This window comes from Homarus americanus, unplaced genomic scaffold, assembly GCF_018991925.1.
Source record: "Homarus americanus isolate GMGI-L3 unplaced genomic scaffold, GMGI_Hamer_2.0 scaffold27875, whole genome shotgun sequence".
In the NCBI taxonomy this organism is placed as follows: domain Eukaryota; kingdom Metazoa; phylum Arthropoda; class Malacostraca; order Decapoda; family Nephropidae; genus Homarus; species Homarus americanus.
Genome location: NW_024733870.1, coordinates 356,595 through 372,178, shown reverse-complemented (window position 1 = coordinate 372,178; position 15,584 = coordinate 356,595). Strand labels below are relative to the sequence as shown.

At 35.2% G+C, this 15,584-nt stretch overlaps 1 protein-coding gene across 5 annotated transcripts in view; it reads left to right on the top strand.

The window, feature by feature from the left end:
• The window catches only part of LOC121870070 (glutamate dehydrogenase, mitochondrial-like), a 50,694-nt gene that overhangs the window by 28,993 nt on the left and 6,117 nt on the right, over positions 1 to 15,584 (top strand). For 2 of the 5 annotated variants that reach the window (XM_042371833.1, XM_042371831.1), the window contains exons 5-10: positions 1,047 to 1,133; positions 4,393 to 4,580; positions 5,952 to 6,068; positions 7,621 to 7,782; positions 9,117 to 9,321; positions 11,688 to 11,779. In XM_042371833.1, the coding sequence (XP_042227767.1) occupies positions 1,047 to 1,133; positions 4,393 to 4,580; positions 5,952 to 6,068; positions 7,621 to 7,782; positions 9,117 to 9,321; positions 11,688 to 11,779 (851 nt within the window). Of the gene's footprint in view, positions 1 to 1,046; positions 1,134 to 1,494; positions 1,582 to 4,392; positions 4,581 to 5,951; positions 6,069 to 7,620; positions 7,783 to 9,116; positions 9,322 to 11,133; positions 11,217 to 11,687; positions 11,780 to 15,584 lie in introns of all 5 variants that reach the window. The other 3 variants (XM_042371832.1, XM_042371835.1, XM_042371834.1) reach the window with 3 other exon arrangements.

The following is a 15,584-nucleotide window of genomic DNA, read 5'->3' as shown; positions in this document are numbered from 1 at the left end:
TAATTATCAAATTAACAGTGATAACAGGTTATGTTCCAGTAACAGTTTATAAAGATACTCCTCTTAATAAATTTTACATGTAGGGTACACAATAACCAATATTTTTATTTGGCTAGTTTTTGAATACCTGTTTGTCTATGACTATCATTGCCTCAGAACACTGGTGCATCTGCACCTTGCCTGTACATTTCTCTCCCCAGATTTGACTATATTCATCTAATCAATATGTCATTACTTTTTTGTGTGTCATACTTTTTTCTTCCATCAAGCACATTACATCATTATATTATTGTTTTTCTGCATCATCATATTATTATCTCCCTTGTGGCAATTCATGTCTTTTTTTTTTTTTTTTATTATTATTATTATTATTATTATTATTAAGTGTCCTTCAAGCATTTCCTTAACACTGTATGTTCATATGTATGTTCATACAATATACAGTCTCTGTCTTGTAAAATCACTTGACAAGAGAATGTACTTTATACTGTACTGTATTACTGTGCATGCGTTCTTGTATTATATGAATATATTTGCATATACTCGTACTTGTATTGTACGTAGTACATTACATTGCAATCTCTCCAAGTTTTCAATATCTTCATCTTCCCGATTTTTCAACTTTTTTCTCTCCGCATCACTAATATTTTCTAATTTTTCAGGATTCTTGTGACTTGTTTCCCTCAATATGCTCTTTTTTGTGTGTGTGTATGTAAACGGTGTTAACTTTTCCCTTTTCTGTGATGTATTAATTTCTTATCCAGTTACAATAGTCAGTAAAGTCAACTTTAAGTGGCACTATCAGTGTACTGTACAGGTACTTGATTCTTTTGATAGTCATTCACAACAGTCCTGATGAGTAATGACAATGATAGAGGGAGAATTACAGAACATATTGTACTATACTGTATATATACAGTATGTATTTAAATTTTTTCTCCTTTTGCCTTCTACGTTAATACATTTGTTTTTCCTCCCATTGATACACATTTGTAAGTACACTCAGTAGCATGATGATTTAAAGAATGTATCGCACATGCTGCTAGGCCCGGGTGTGGATGTACCAGCACCTGATATGGGCACTGGTGAGCGAGAGATGTCATGGATTGCTGATACTTACGCCAGGACCATTGGTAAGATGGCACCCTTCACTCCCGAGTGTTTTGCATCCTTCGCTTTGCCACTTTCCTTCTAGTCTTCTAATGATTAATGAAGGTTAGGGGAAAGCATTGTGAATGAAAGGAGAACAGAGATATTGCAGATGCGGGCTACCCAAGATGGTTGTGCGGGAGAGACTTCCTTCAAGTGATCGTGGTGGTGTAACTAGGTCAACATTTATAAGCTTTGTTGTCATGAGTTTGTAGGCACAATTTTCTCATTTTAACCATGGAGAAAATTGTGTCATGAAACTTGTGCAATAAACAAAAAAAGAATGTTGATCTAGTCATGAAAGTGGGGTCTCCCATTTTAAGGAGTGCCTAATGAACTCCACAGGCCCCGGTGTGGATGTACCGGCCCCCGACATGGGTACTGGTGAGCGGGAGATGTCATGGATTGCTGACACCTATGCCAACACCATTGGTATGTTGTAACTTTAATGAAGGCCTCTGTCCAGTGCCATAATGTATTACACTTGAGGTGTATATGTTCTAAGTGTACAGTATTTTTAATTTATTATTATTATAAAATGAGCCTGCAAATAGGTTTTACAGCTCTCAGCCTCACATTGTTGCAACAAAATTTTGACTCGCAGCACACTTGAAACAAAATTCTTAAGAGTATACATGACAGTCCAAGAACAGCACCTGTGACACCATAATAAGGCACTCTCCTATGATAAAATTAAAGAGGAAGAAATTCTGTATATATCACCATGATTAACTGCCATAATTGTGAGGAGCAGAGCTACAACCTGGAAGACTAAAGATGTTAACAGCTAACCAAGTGCAATATCATACACCAATACTGCTTATCAGTTGAACATGCACTTGTGATTGAATAAATTGATAAGTTTTGCCATTTCTTTGAAGCATGTTTGTGTACATTGATGTATAGTATGAAGGAAGAGCAATGTAAATTTTAAGTAAAAAGAAAGACCTACAATATACTGTACAGTATATAACTTTAAGACATGGACAAGTCAATCGCTTCCCCTAGCCTATGTAAAGACTAAAGTACAGTACAATACTTAATTTGCTTGAAGATAAAATGTAGGTGATCTAGTTTCTGTTTTTGCATGATATTAGTTTAAGGTTTTTCTGTCTTGTATAAATTTATGCTTTATATACCTTGTGTGTGTGTACTGTATATATATATATATATATATATATATATATATATATATATATATATATATATATATATATATATATATATATATATATATATATATATATATATATATATATATATATATTATATATATATATATACACACAGTATAATTGTTGATGTGTTTGTAGAATAAATCAATAGATTTTAGCGTAGAATTCTTTGCTTTTAATATATTAACCTCAAGTTTTCAAAAGTTTTAAGATGTGTTTGAATATTAATGTAAGGTTAGTACTTTATATTGATTACATTATTTATCAATATGTCTGTTGTATATATCTTCTGGTATATAAGAATTGTTTACATTAGCCAATATTTAATATCTCGTAATCATGTGAATTGTATTGAATTTAAAAGAATTATATGATAGCTTTCACTGCAAATCATGGTGTATGCCTGTAGTACAATTCAGTAAATGTGACAGAAATTCCTAATATTGCAGTTTATGTGACTTGAAGTAACAGTACAATCTTGCGCTACGTATTATTTAATGTTATGTCAGGAGGTTAGAGTACAGTTTCTTTTAAACACATCTAGTATGTACATCAGGTAACTGTAGCTAACCCACGTAAGCGTGGAAGATGGCCATAAAATAATGTTGATATCTTTAAGGGGCAAAACTATGTCACAATACTTTCTTAAGCTGTCCGGCTGCATCGTGTATATCAACTTCCACACCATTCACCATACAGGGGGCCCCCAAATTCGCGGATTTTTATTTCGCGGTCCTCTATTATTCGCTGATGACACCCTGGATGTACCCAAGAATGTCTGTGGGTAGTTTTAAAATTGCCAGTATTTTTGAGGCTGGAACAGGGAGCCATTCGTTCTAGAGACAGTAATTTCCTTTACCTGTACTGTATTGTAAATGTGTGTGTTTGTGTGGACACATGCACAGAACACATATATGCAATGCAGGTAAAAGAAATAGTTGTCCTAAGGGCAAACACATAAAGGGAATATACATGTCTTTGTACACAAGTAAAAATGTACACCCCCCTCCCCCCCTTCGGCAAACATTATTTGCAGATTTGGCGATTCACGGCCATTTTGAGAACCTAACCACCACGAATTTGGGGGCCCCTCTGTTCTTGATTACACACTGGTATTTGCACTGTATTTGTAAAAACACAGCACAATTTTACTACAGTGTATTACATTTCTCATGTGTAACCACTTACCTGGTTACACTATTTATCTCTTTGCATCACTGTACTTGCTATGTATAGCTTCACCACTTGCAGCTTGATTACCATATTTTATTGGAATTTAATTTGATGGTTATATGTGATTATTGAATTGAAAAAAAAAATATTCCTAAATAGTGGGTCATGTGATCAGGGAATTTAAATTACAGGCATCCCACGGTGTACAAAAATTTGCAGTTAATGAACAAATTTGATTTTTTAAGCAAAATTTAATACACACAGAATTTATTCTTGACTTACTCAACGTGGGGGAAAAATTAGTTTTGGGTAAATTTCAATATTTCACTTAACACAAGTTACTGTAATCTATGTTAGCTAAAGATAACGTTGAAAAAGTTATATACCAAGTCATCTTAGCTCCCAGGAGACGAATAGTACAGAAATCAGTAACTAGACAATGACCCAGAATTGGTTAGCACAGTAATTAGTCACCTGGCTACAGGCTCTGTATGAAGTTTGAATTTCTGAATATTATTTGTTTTCTTTGAGGTTGGAGATTATTTCTGTATCCTTAAGTTTTAGGTCATTGATTAAAACATGGCTGAAGCGTTGGTTAGAGCATCAAAGAATTGTAGTAATTATCTCTTGCTTGTTCTTTAAATAAAGATTAAATGAAATATATGAAAATACTCTGTGGCCAGATTAAAAATCCATCACATAAAGAATAATTAATTAGGAGTGAGAGTATGGTACTTTCATTTATGACAGGAACCAGCTAGTATGTTAGAACATTACTTTTAATCAGGTGTGAAGTTTCTCTTTAAATATTTATAGTACTTTTATAAATGAGGTAAACCTGATTTGAGTTTTTCTCCCACTGTTTGTAGCTCACAGTTTGCTTCATTCATTGTAGGTCATGATGACATCAATGCTCATGCATGTGTCACTGGAAAGCCAATCAACCAAGGTGGAATCCATGGTCGCACATCAGCTACTGGACGTGGTGTCTTCCACGGTCTTGAGAACTTTATTAATGAAGCTTCATATATGTCTATGATTGGCATTACTCCTGGATGGGGCGGTAAAACCTTCATTGTACAGGTATGTAATTTGTATTATCAGTTATGATGTGGAAATCAAGATTCTTATACTAAGATCGACTGCTGAATAGAATCAAAGCATCAGATGATGTTTGTGTGTAGATACATGACCAGATTGATCATTGCAATCATGATGGAATGTATTGTTCCAGCCGACTGTCAGAAGAGTGTAATTGTGAATTCTTACAAGAGTAAATGTGATGTGCTTAAGTGTGGGAACTGCAGGGGCCTGAAGCTGCGATATTAGGTTGTGAAAGTTGTGGAAAGAGTAGTTAAGAAATTGGTAGAGGATGGAATGGGCAATATTGAAATGCAATTTGGGTTTCTGCCTGGTATGGGGCAACTAAAAGTGAAATAACTAGGGAAGTAGAGAAAGTTATACTTGTACTATGTATATGCAGGCAAGAATGACATAGGGAGAGATTAGAGCCTGATGAGAAAGGTTGCAAGAATTCATGCAGCTTGAATTTTTCTAACATAATATGTCGTGCACGAGGGAGTGCTTGTGTTCAAAGAGTAGGTAGATGACAAGTAAACATTGAATTTATAGTGGAAATCCTTATAATAACATGATAGGATATGTGTTTTGGAAGGATATGTGTTTTGGAGATCACTGATAATTACTCTGTCTGTGTGTCCTTGACAAGAAGGAACTGAGTTTGGCAACCAGCAGTTTGCATACCCACCCACAGGCTCACATCCCTAAGGATGGTCTGTGTCTACCCACTTCTTTATTCTGAGGAAAGAAGTAGAAGACTATAAAGTCACTTCAGAGGATGAGACATCAACAAATATTAGTCATGTTCACCAACAAGAGTTGATGGATGGAGAGTGGCTAAGTTAACAAACTTGACAGAAACCCTCACCTAATCCTCCCTCCCCTTTCCCAAACAGAACTCTGGTTCAAATCCTGACAATCTGAAGCCACATACCAAATTAATTAACAAGATTTAATAATCATTGATTATATCATGATTCATAATATGTAATGTAATGCTCAATTAGAACCCCAGTGGTAATTATAATCTTGTAAAATATCCAATAAGGTTAATGAGTCGTTAATTAATTAGGTTCAATTACTTTCAATCTGCTATTCTGTCAGCTGGTACCGATTCTCTTGTTCTCACCCCTTGGTAGGATGTTAGTCCACCAAAAGTTTTATACTATTGGCAAGTTTACTCTCCAGTTTACTTTTTTTAGTGCTTGGTGTGTAATTGATGGGTTACACGGAAACAAATTACCCTTCCACTCCTATCAGGGTCAAATCATTGACCATCCGCTTGTGAGGTGAACATTTAACCATTGACTTACGAAGGACATAACATTTGAACATAAATTTGTTCTTAAATATTATATTACTGATCATTTCTAGGGCTTCGGCAATGTGGGTCTGCACTCAATGAGGTACCTCCATCGTGCCGGTGCTACTTGTGTTGGCATTAAGGAAGTTGATGGTGAGATCTACAATGCAGATGGTATTGACCCCAAGGTGAGACACCCACTACTGTAATTTTATTTTATATTTGTGATACCTGCAGTTAAGGATAATTTGTTTTAAGTACAGTACTGCTGATTACCTATTAACTTCCATGATTATTATTAAATTATTATTACTATTATTTTTTTAATAAAGTTTAGTATTTTGTGTGTAACAGTATGAAAAATGGGGGAAAAGGGTGCTTTTGGGCAGGTCATTAGAAAATATACAAGTGTTAATGTATAACCCTGCAAGAGTGGTTACTATATGGAAGTTGATACCAAATTTGTACACAAGATAAGTTATGAAAAACAAAATATAGAAGGGAGATAGAGAGTATTAAATGTTAGTACCTCCAGTCGTTTACTGTCATTCTTTTCTACCACTGTTGCCAAGCCACCTCAACAGACTTCACTTAGTAGTTTAACAATTAGCACACATACCCACCCACCCAGATAGCATTATTTGGCTTCATGTCTTGTAAACAGACTTGACAACTACCCGGGGCAACCTTTCCACGAATTGTCCTAACACATATCAGTTTATTAGTACAGTATTCACTGACATGCTGGCTGCAGGCCCACAACTGGCAAGGACTTACACTGGTGAATGAATTATTTCCATTCTTTGCCATTGTACAGGGTATTATGACAAAACCCTCATTACATTGGTATGTAAGTACATGGCACGATTAAAGTCCTGTGCAAGATATTCATGGCAAGAATAACTTTTACCTGTGTATGTTACCCATTTTATTTAAGAAATGTACATTACATTTTTTTTTTTTTTTTACAATTTATTGACAAAGCTTGGAGTACAGTTTGCCTATTCTGAGTAATTCAGTCAGGTTTTAACACTGAGGGTGGTATCACTTCTCACTGCCATGCAGGACAGAGGTTCATACACAAAGAAATACATCATATTCATTAACAATATATATAGGTCAGATTCATGGTGATGTCACTGTTCACTGTCATGCAGGACAGAGGTCCGTACACAAAGAAATACATCATATTCATTAGCAGTATATATAGGTCAGAGTCATGTGGGTGATGTCACTGTTCACTGCCATGCAAGACAAAGGTTCATATACATTGGACGTCATATTCTAATTGAAGATTAATCAGTGTGGGCTGGCAAATTTGGGATAAAGAGCAAGAATGTCCTCAAGCACCCTCGATTCAATGTAGTAATTACAAAGTTCATGATTCAATAAGCCAGGTGGCCTGAAGTCTTTGACAGTGTCACATTCAATAATATAGTGTTTAAGTGTATGCTTTAAAGGTTTATCACAAAGTTTACATGCTGAGTGTTCCGGTATGGGTACAGCGTTACTAACTTGCCAGATGTGTCTGTATCCTAGCCTAATTCCGGCCACGACTACATCACATTGTTTGGTTCTGTCCTTATGCTGGCCATACCGGTACCTCTCGTCACAAAATTTGTCATATTTACTAGTGCTACAACTGCCAGGTCTCTGCATTTCTCAGTTCTTCTAGATCAGACTTCATGATTCTGACTTGAATGTTTTTAAATACATTACATAAGTAAAATTTATTTATAGGAACTTGAAAACTGGAAGATTGAAAATGGAACAATTATGGGCTATCCGGGAGCTCAGACTTATCAGGGTGAGAACCTGCTTTATGAGAAGTGTGATATCCTCATCCCTGCTGCCATTGAGAAGGTCATTCACAAAGGAAATGCTCATAAGGTCCAGGCTAAGGTAATCTATTAAGCATCAGTGTTCACATGTTATGTAAACAACCTCCTGGGTTAAGATTTTTAATGAATTTTATTTTAGGTCCTAAGTTAAATAATTTTTAACCAGGATATTTTTAATTTATCATATTTCTGTTAATTTATTGTATTAATTATTAACTTAATATTTAATGCTTTATTATTAGGCATGCCTTTTTCTCTATTTTTTCTCTCTAAATCATTCTTTATTAGTCTTAAAAATGACTAAATAAATTTACCTCTTCGTTAAATCTCTTATGGCTTGACATAAAGATATGTAATCAATTGCTATAAGGATGGAATATCCTAGTGGCCATTTTAGGATCTAATTTGGTACTCTGCTGTGGGAAGGGGTAGTTCTTATTTGAACGGTACAGTAAACCCTTGGTATTCGCTGGGGTTAGGTTCCAAGGAATGACTCAAATTGGCAAAACTGCAAATAGCAACCCATGCTACCTTAGTGCACTACTGTGTATGAAAAACTTGTCTCCAATACTACTGTACTCTCCTTTGTATGTGGAAGTTTGGAGCTTGATGAAGTGTACTGTACAGTAGAATGAAATCTGGTTACTGAAGCATAGGGAGATCATCAGGATCACTGTTGGAAGAGGGTGATGCAGTAGTGGTTGTTGGAGAGGCGGATGATGGGGTAGCATGTGGCGGGGAGGTGGGTGGTGGAACGGCGACAGCTGACTGAGTAAGTGAGGGAGATGAATCAGTTGGACAAGCGGCTGGTTCTTCCTTGAAAAACATTGTGATTGGTACTGTTTCCTCTTGGCTTTGATGTTTCATTCCACTAGCACTGGCACTAGACAGTCTTTTAGGGGCCATTTCACACAAAAACACTAAAGTTATGAGTACAACACAAGAGATGCTGCATCGCAGGCTATGATTGAGCAAAAAAAAAAGGAGAGGAGGTGCTGCAGGCGCGTGGGAGTGACTCATTGCACTGCGGGAGAGGCTCGTAAGCTAGCCACCATCTGCTTACTGCAAATAGTTGAAATCGCGAATCACAAAACTGCTAATAACAAGGATTTACTATAGTTAGAAAATATTTCTGCCCTTCAAATTTGGGACAGTTATTCCTAGGATTGTGTATTATTGTATGTATTTTTCAGAGTAATGGGTCCTCATCTGAGCTGAATATAATTGTCTGGTGTTAGCCAAATGAAATATTAAAAGTGGCATCCCCATAATGAAGGAGCTAATAGATATAATTGGGGGTGTCATATTATACAGAAAATATTATCACAAGATTCTACTGTAGTTGTTTGAAAATTATCCTAACTTGCAAATATATGGTACCAATCTTCCTTGCAGATTATTGCTGAAGCAGCCAATGGCCCCACCACACCTGCTGCTGACAGTGTACTTCGGGACATGAATGTGTTGGTCATCCCTGATTTGTACATTAATGCTGGAGGTGTGACTGTTTCATACTTTGAATGGTTAAAAAATCTCAACCATGTGTCATATGGTCGACTCACCTTCAAGTATGAAAGAGAATCCAACTACCATTTACTGGGTAAGTGATTAGCTTTTATATATATATATATATATATATATATATAATACATCAGGGAAGTCTGTACTCCCAAGATGTGAATACATATGTTATATATCTATATATATATATATATATATATATATATATATATATATATATATATATATATATATATATATATATATATATATATATATATATATATATATATATATATATATATATATTCTATATATATTCAGTATGTTAAGCTGCTTAACCCTCTTGTGCACGAGATAAGCTCCAAGTTTTCCAGTTCCAAGATCACATCTCTGAGGTCCCCAGGTCATGCGAGATAGTGCACAGTGAATATTTTTTATTTTTTTTTTCTGCTCTGTCAATTTCCTCCAAAACTTGTTTTTATTGGCATAAACCAATACAGGGCGTCCTTGCCTAACGTCGGGGTTACCTACCTGAAAATGCGACATTACGCGAAACAACGTTGAGCGGATCAGTTTTCTTCATAAGAAATAGATACAATACGGGAGTTACATTCCTGAGCCTCCCTTTGCCCCATGAAAAACATTACTGTACATATACAGAAATTCATTGCCATTTTTATAGAAAATAGTATATATACATTACTGTATATAGAACTACAGTACTAAGTTTGTACAAGTATTGGTACTCACCGATGGGCAGAGGTGGTAGAGCGAGTGTATGGTGGGTAGTGGAGCGAAGGAGGAGCAGAGGAGGTGAGTGGTGAGTCACTGAGACTGCGGCTGCCTCCTCCTCCTCCTCCTCTGACTGGGGTTCCTCCGCAGCTGCTTGCTCCTCCTCGGCTGCCGGCTATTGTGAAGAAGCTGCTTCTGTCCTCCCTCCAATGTTGTCGATTGCAAGAAGAATGTTGAAGCCACGCCAATATTCTCGGATCGTTGGTTTATTTTCTCCGTCTGTAGCCTTGAGCAGCTGGGCCATGGTACGGTGTAAATAGTACGCCTTGAATGCGGCGATGACACCTTGGTCCATGGGCTGCATCAGTGCTGTCGTGTTAGGAGGCAGGAATACAACTTCTACACTGTCAAGCAAGTCGTTGAGATTGGGAGGATGAGCTGGAGCATGTCAAGGGTCAGAAGAAATTTGAAGTTAAGGTTCTCCTTGGCGCAGTATTCCTTCAGTGCAGGGACGGCGTACACGCTCAACCACTGGCTAAATATGGCAGCAGTTATCCATGCCTTCTTATTTGTCTTGTAGATGACAGGAAGGTGATCCTTTGAGTAACTTTTCAGGGCCCGTGGGTTGGCAGCGCGAGAAATCGGCATAAGTTTCAGCTTCAAGTCACCGGCAGCGTTCGTACCAAGCAGCAGTGTCAAGCTGACCCACGCAAGAGTGAAAAATGGCCTTAAAACTTTCATGGTGGTTATATGTACTACAGTACATTAAAAGTTTTGCTATTTTTCATTAAATATATACCAATTGATAATAGTTTTAGGATGGCTTTGAATAAACTTTTAAATGACCTAATAAAACAGTACTAGTTTTTTGTTTAATTCATCAAAATAACTTCATTGGCAAAAAACCCACTAATGTGTTACTACATTAGAAATAATGCTATAAAGATGGTGGGCTTAACTTTCAGTCTGACTGTAACCTGTAGATTTGTTATATATTATTGTTGATGTTAGTATCCTATATTTAAATTTTACTTAAGATTCTTTAATTATTGTTTTTTTTATTTATGTAGTGCCAACTGAAAAACATTTGTGATTTTATTTTATTCATTTAATGCTTGTAATCTGCTTTCAGGTGAACCAAGATGTGCAGTGATGAACTAAATTACTTTTTTTGCAGACTCTGTGTCCCATTCCCTGTCCAAACACTTTCAGCAAGATTTTTCTGTGACTCCTAGTGAAAAGTTTGCCCAGCGCATCGCTGTGAGTCACACTGTGTCTTACCCAGATATCTGCTATGATTATCCTTCTGTTTATGTTTTATTATTTATGTATACAATTTTGCTAGCCCTTTATCTTCCACATGTGCTTTCTGTTTCAGCTTTATCCTGCACCCACAGACCTTAAAGAGGGTTGTCTGTACATGCATCACCTTTACTTTTATCATTAAATGAATACTGCTCTGCACAAGAGTTAGATATTTTACCACTTTTCCAATGCCTTGCTCACCTTGTGGTACAAAGGCTCAAAGAACTCTAAGAATGAAAATGGAACATGAAAAACTAAACATTTAAGTATCCCCATTCAGGAAAATATCAGCTCTGGGATCAAAGCATTAAGATACATGTTGCTGCAAAATCTCCTCACATAATCAGTTCCACTAACCCTACCACCCTCTCTTGTATAATTTAACTTATTAAATTCGTATTACGAGCAAGAATATCCCTCCTACAGAATCTGTTCAGGAGTCACTTGAGCGGCGATTTGGTCGTGTTGGTGGCAAGATTCCCATCGTACCATCTGAGTCTTTCCAGGACCGCATTTCTGTACGTAATCATATCGTAAAATCCACTAACGCTAAAACTCATGTGTATGTGGAACTAACTAACAAGTTGCATAAATGCAGCAGTTAAAGTGTAAGACTTGCATTTTGCAGAGACAATTTAGTAATTTTACTATTCAGTAGTAAAGTGAACTGGAAGATCCATTTGAGATATTGGTTACTCTTTAGTTTTATAATTACATTTGACACTACGATTTCTGTATGTGACCCCCCAATCTTTTCATATACACACACACACACACTTATTTTTAAGTGTATGCAAGTGACATCTGCTTCACTCGCATAATAGCCAAGTTAATATGCAGGTTTCTTTTGCAAATGTCTTAAGCATCAATGTTTTGGGCCTCTGGCACTTGAGGGTGTGGAGTTGATCTTCATTGAAATTTTCTAGGAAAATTCTGCATGTGTCCCTCTTCTGTAAATGTGGGAAAAGTTGTACTTGGTAAAGAGAAGTAGAGAAATAGTGTCTTGTGTGTGCATGTGCATAAGTGTGGCAGGAGAAAAATACGGTTGCTTGTGGTATCGGGCTTAGTAAATTCTGAATTGAAAGTATTTTGGCGTTCAGTATATTGTTGTAAGATTGATTTATAGAAGGGGATGAATACAGGTAGTTGATGAAATTGTGTATGCCTCTGTTAACAGCCCTATATTTGTATGTTTAAGTTTCCTTTCTTTGTTTCCTCAGTTGAAGATCAGGTTATGTACTGTTTTATTATTAATACTCTTGTTGTTTGTTTATGTAGTACAATGATTACAGTACGTTTTTTCCCAGCTGAGAAAAGATGCCCCACCCCCTCCTCAATAGTTACAGCTGATTGACTGTTGCAAATCTGTTCGATTTCATCCTGAAGTAATAATGTACTGTATTTTTAAATGAGTTAATTCATAATCGTTGGGATGACCGTTTCTGACGAGAAAGATATTTAACTAAATTATATAAAGATACATACATTCATTATTTCAAACAGGAGCATGTAGGAAGTTTATCAGAAATCTTATACATGAATTAACTGTTAAACTCTGGTAACAAATTCACGCTTTCGGAGGAAACATTTAATATATTATTATTTTTACCTACAATAAGGCATACTAAGACAAATTACGTATCAGTAAAACTACATTCTGCAAAAACTAACATTTTAAAAGATCAGAATCACACTGAAATATGAAGTTGTTCACAGTTATATTTCCCACTTCAGCTGACGGCTGTTCGCAGGAGCGGCCAAGTCTGTCGCACTCATCCACCAATTTTCAGAGGCCGTGTAATATTTCAGTGTGATTCTGATCTTTAAAAATGTTAGTTTTTGCAGAATGTAGTTTTCTTTTCTCCCTTTAAGCTTTTTTATAGTCTCATCATTTACTAAAGTTTTTTATATTAGTGTATTATTGCTGCTTCTTTTTATTATGCTTCCCAAAACCAGGGAACTTAAAGTAATTTTGTCTGTACCTGTGTCTCTCGGTCCAATCATTAACTTCTTAACTGAAGGAGGAATTGAAATCAAACTTTTCAAAATTACAAGTCTTGGTTGGAGAGGTTTTTTTAATCAGGCGATACGCTGAAAGTTCAAGTAATAAACAAGGTTCGGTGATTTATTCTCTCTACCCACACTGTACCTGGAAGAGTCCCCCCCCATCCTCATGAATGTACAGAGTTTGATTTTGGTTATCGCATATATATATATATATATATATATATATATATATATATATATATATATATATATATATATATATATATATATATATATATATATATATATATATATATATATATATATATATATATATATATATATATATACAGTATATATATATATATATATATATATATATATATATATATATATATATATATATATATATATATATATATATATATATATATATATATATATATATATATATATATATATATATACTGTCGAAGAAAGGGTAGTAATATTACTATCACTATTTTCATAAAGCAATACATAGTGTTTAAGTTTTTCATTAATTGTCAATGTTGTGATAATTAGTGGGATAATGTGTATATATTGTGTTTGTTGTTTTTTATATATGAGGGATGCTATATCGGTTCTTGAATAGGATTACCCTCCCTGAATTTTCAGCCTGCTTACATTGTCTATTGCTTGGTCTATCAGGCTGTTTAAATAATAAATTTCTTCATAATGTGAATGCTCCCATTAACACACTTCCCGCTATATAATTCCACAATTAAATCATGCCAAACGGTTAAACTGTGTGTGCTTGGTTGCATTGTTTTCCTTCCGGTTGTTTGAGTTGGTCCACTATAGAATGTTTGGTCTGTGAATGATAGGAATATTAGTCTTACACTTTAGGATATTTTTCGGTATAAGAAACTTTACAACGTACTGTATGAGTACAGCTAGCTGGGTCATGTAGTTTAGCAGGAATAATATCAAATTTTAAATAATTTATAGAACTCGTTTAAGTTCACTGCAGATTCTCCATATTATTTACAATAAGGAGATTATCAGAACTTAATCTTAGTTCCAGGGAACTTAATGGAATGTAATCTCACTGTGATACAATATGTATAAAATTTTCGAATTTTTCATTCTGCTTAGCATAATACAGTGTTTGGGATTGTAAGTACAGTATCACGTTCATCAAGAGTATGGAATTAACTTCATCGTACCTAATAGAACATCAAAGAAAAAATGAGACCATCTTCACTACAATCATAAATTGACAATGGTTGAAGAATTTTGAAAGTAAGAGCACTCCTACAAAGAGTGTAATGAATACTTTCTCAAGACATAGAATGTGCGTGCAATTATTCTTGTTTTGGTGTATAGTTTGTCATTTACCAAGTCTATGGTAAAACTTTCTTTACTAATGCCGTGAAAATTTATGGCCCCATCAAGATGCATGTCTTAACAGACAGCCCTGCAGGTCATTTCCATGATTTAGCCTTTGTATTTTATTATGAGCCTTCATATTTTGCAAGATTATTATGTCATGCATCTGTAGTAGAACTTCATATTTTGCCTCAAGTCCACTATTTAGTTTGAGTTTAGTATCCTCACCATTAATCATTGTTTCACATCTCATCATCCAGAAAATCAGGTGAATTGAAAAATACATTGCAGTGAGTAAAGATATAAATACTGAAAGATGTGTAAGGAAAACCAATCCCTCTAAAGTGCATGTTGCATGTCATCTCTGAACTTATGCTGATTATTTTTCACATTTTGCTCCATAAAGGAATGCTGATATAATAGAATGCTTTATGGTCTTTTGTGAATAATTTTCTTTCAGATAATCTAAATATGTGCAAAAGATTGCAGAAACACTTAGTTGTGAAGTGCTTAGAGGCCAACCTGTATTTGATGCTTGTACCCCTGTATTTTGTGAAAGCAATCATGAAAGACAAAAAATATATAATATAAGTCAACACAGAGAAAGTATACATTCTAATGAGTAGTTATGTACAGTACTTCAGAAAGTGTTGGCTCTGAGTGACAACCATGAAATGTCATTAAAAATTTCTGTTCTGTTGTGTGAGCAGTGTTTCTGTGAGAAAAACATTACCATGAATGTGCAATTTGATTTCAGCATAGGTACTGTAGTTCTTGCCATAAAAAAGGAGGGCGTTCTGTGGAAGGCATGTGTAAAATGAAATTTCATATACAGGTAGTGAAATAAATTTTCCATGCATGTATAATGGAGCATAATGGTGGGAATGTATGAGTGCTAATTGTGGAAGTGATTTTCATTTGTTTGGAAATAAAGAGACATATATGCTATGGTTCAAGGAAAGAATG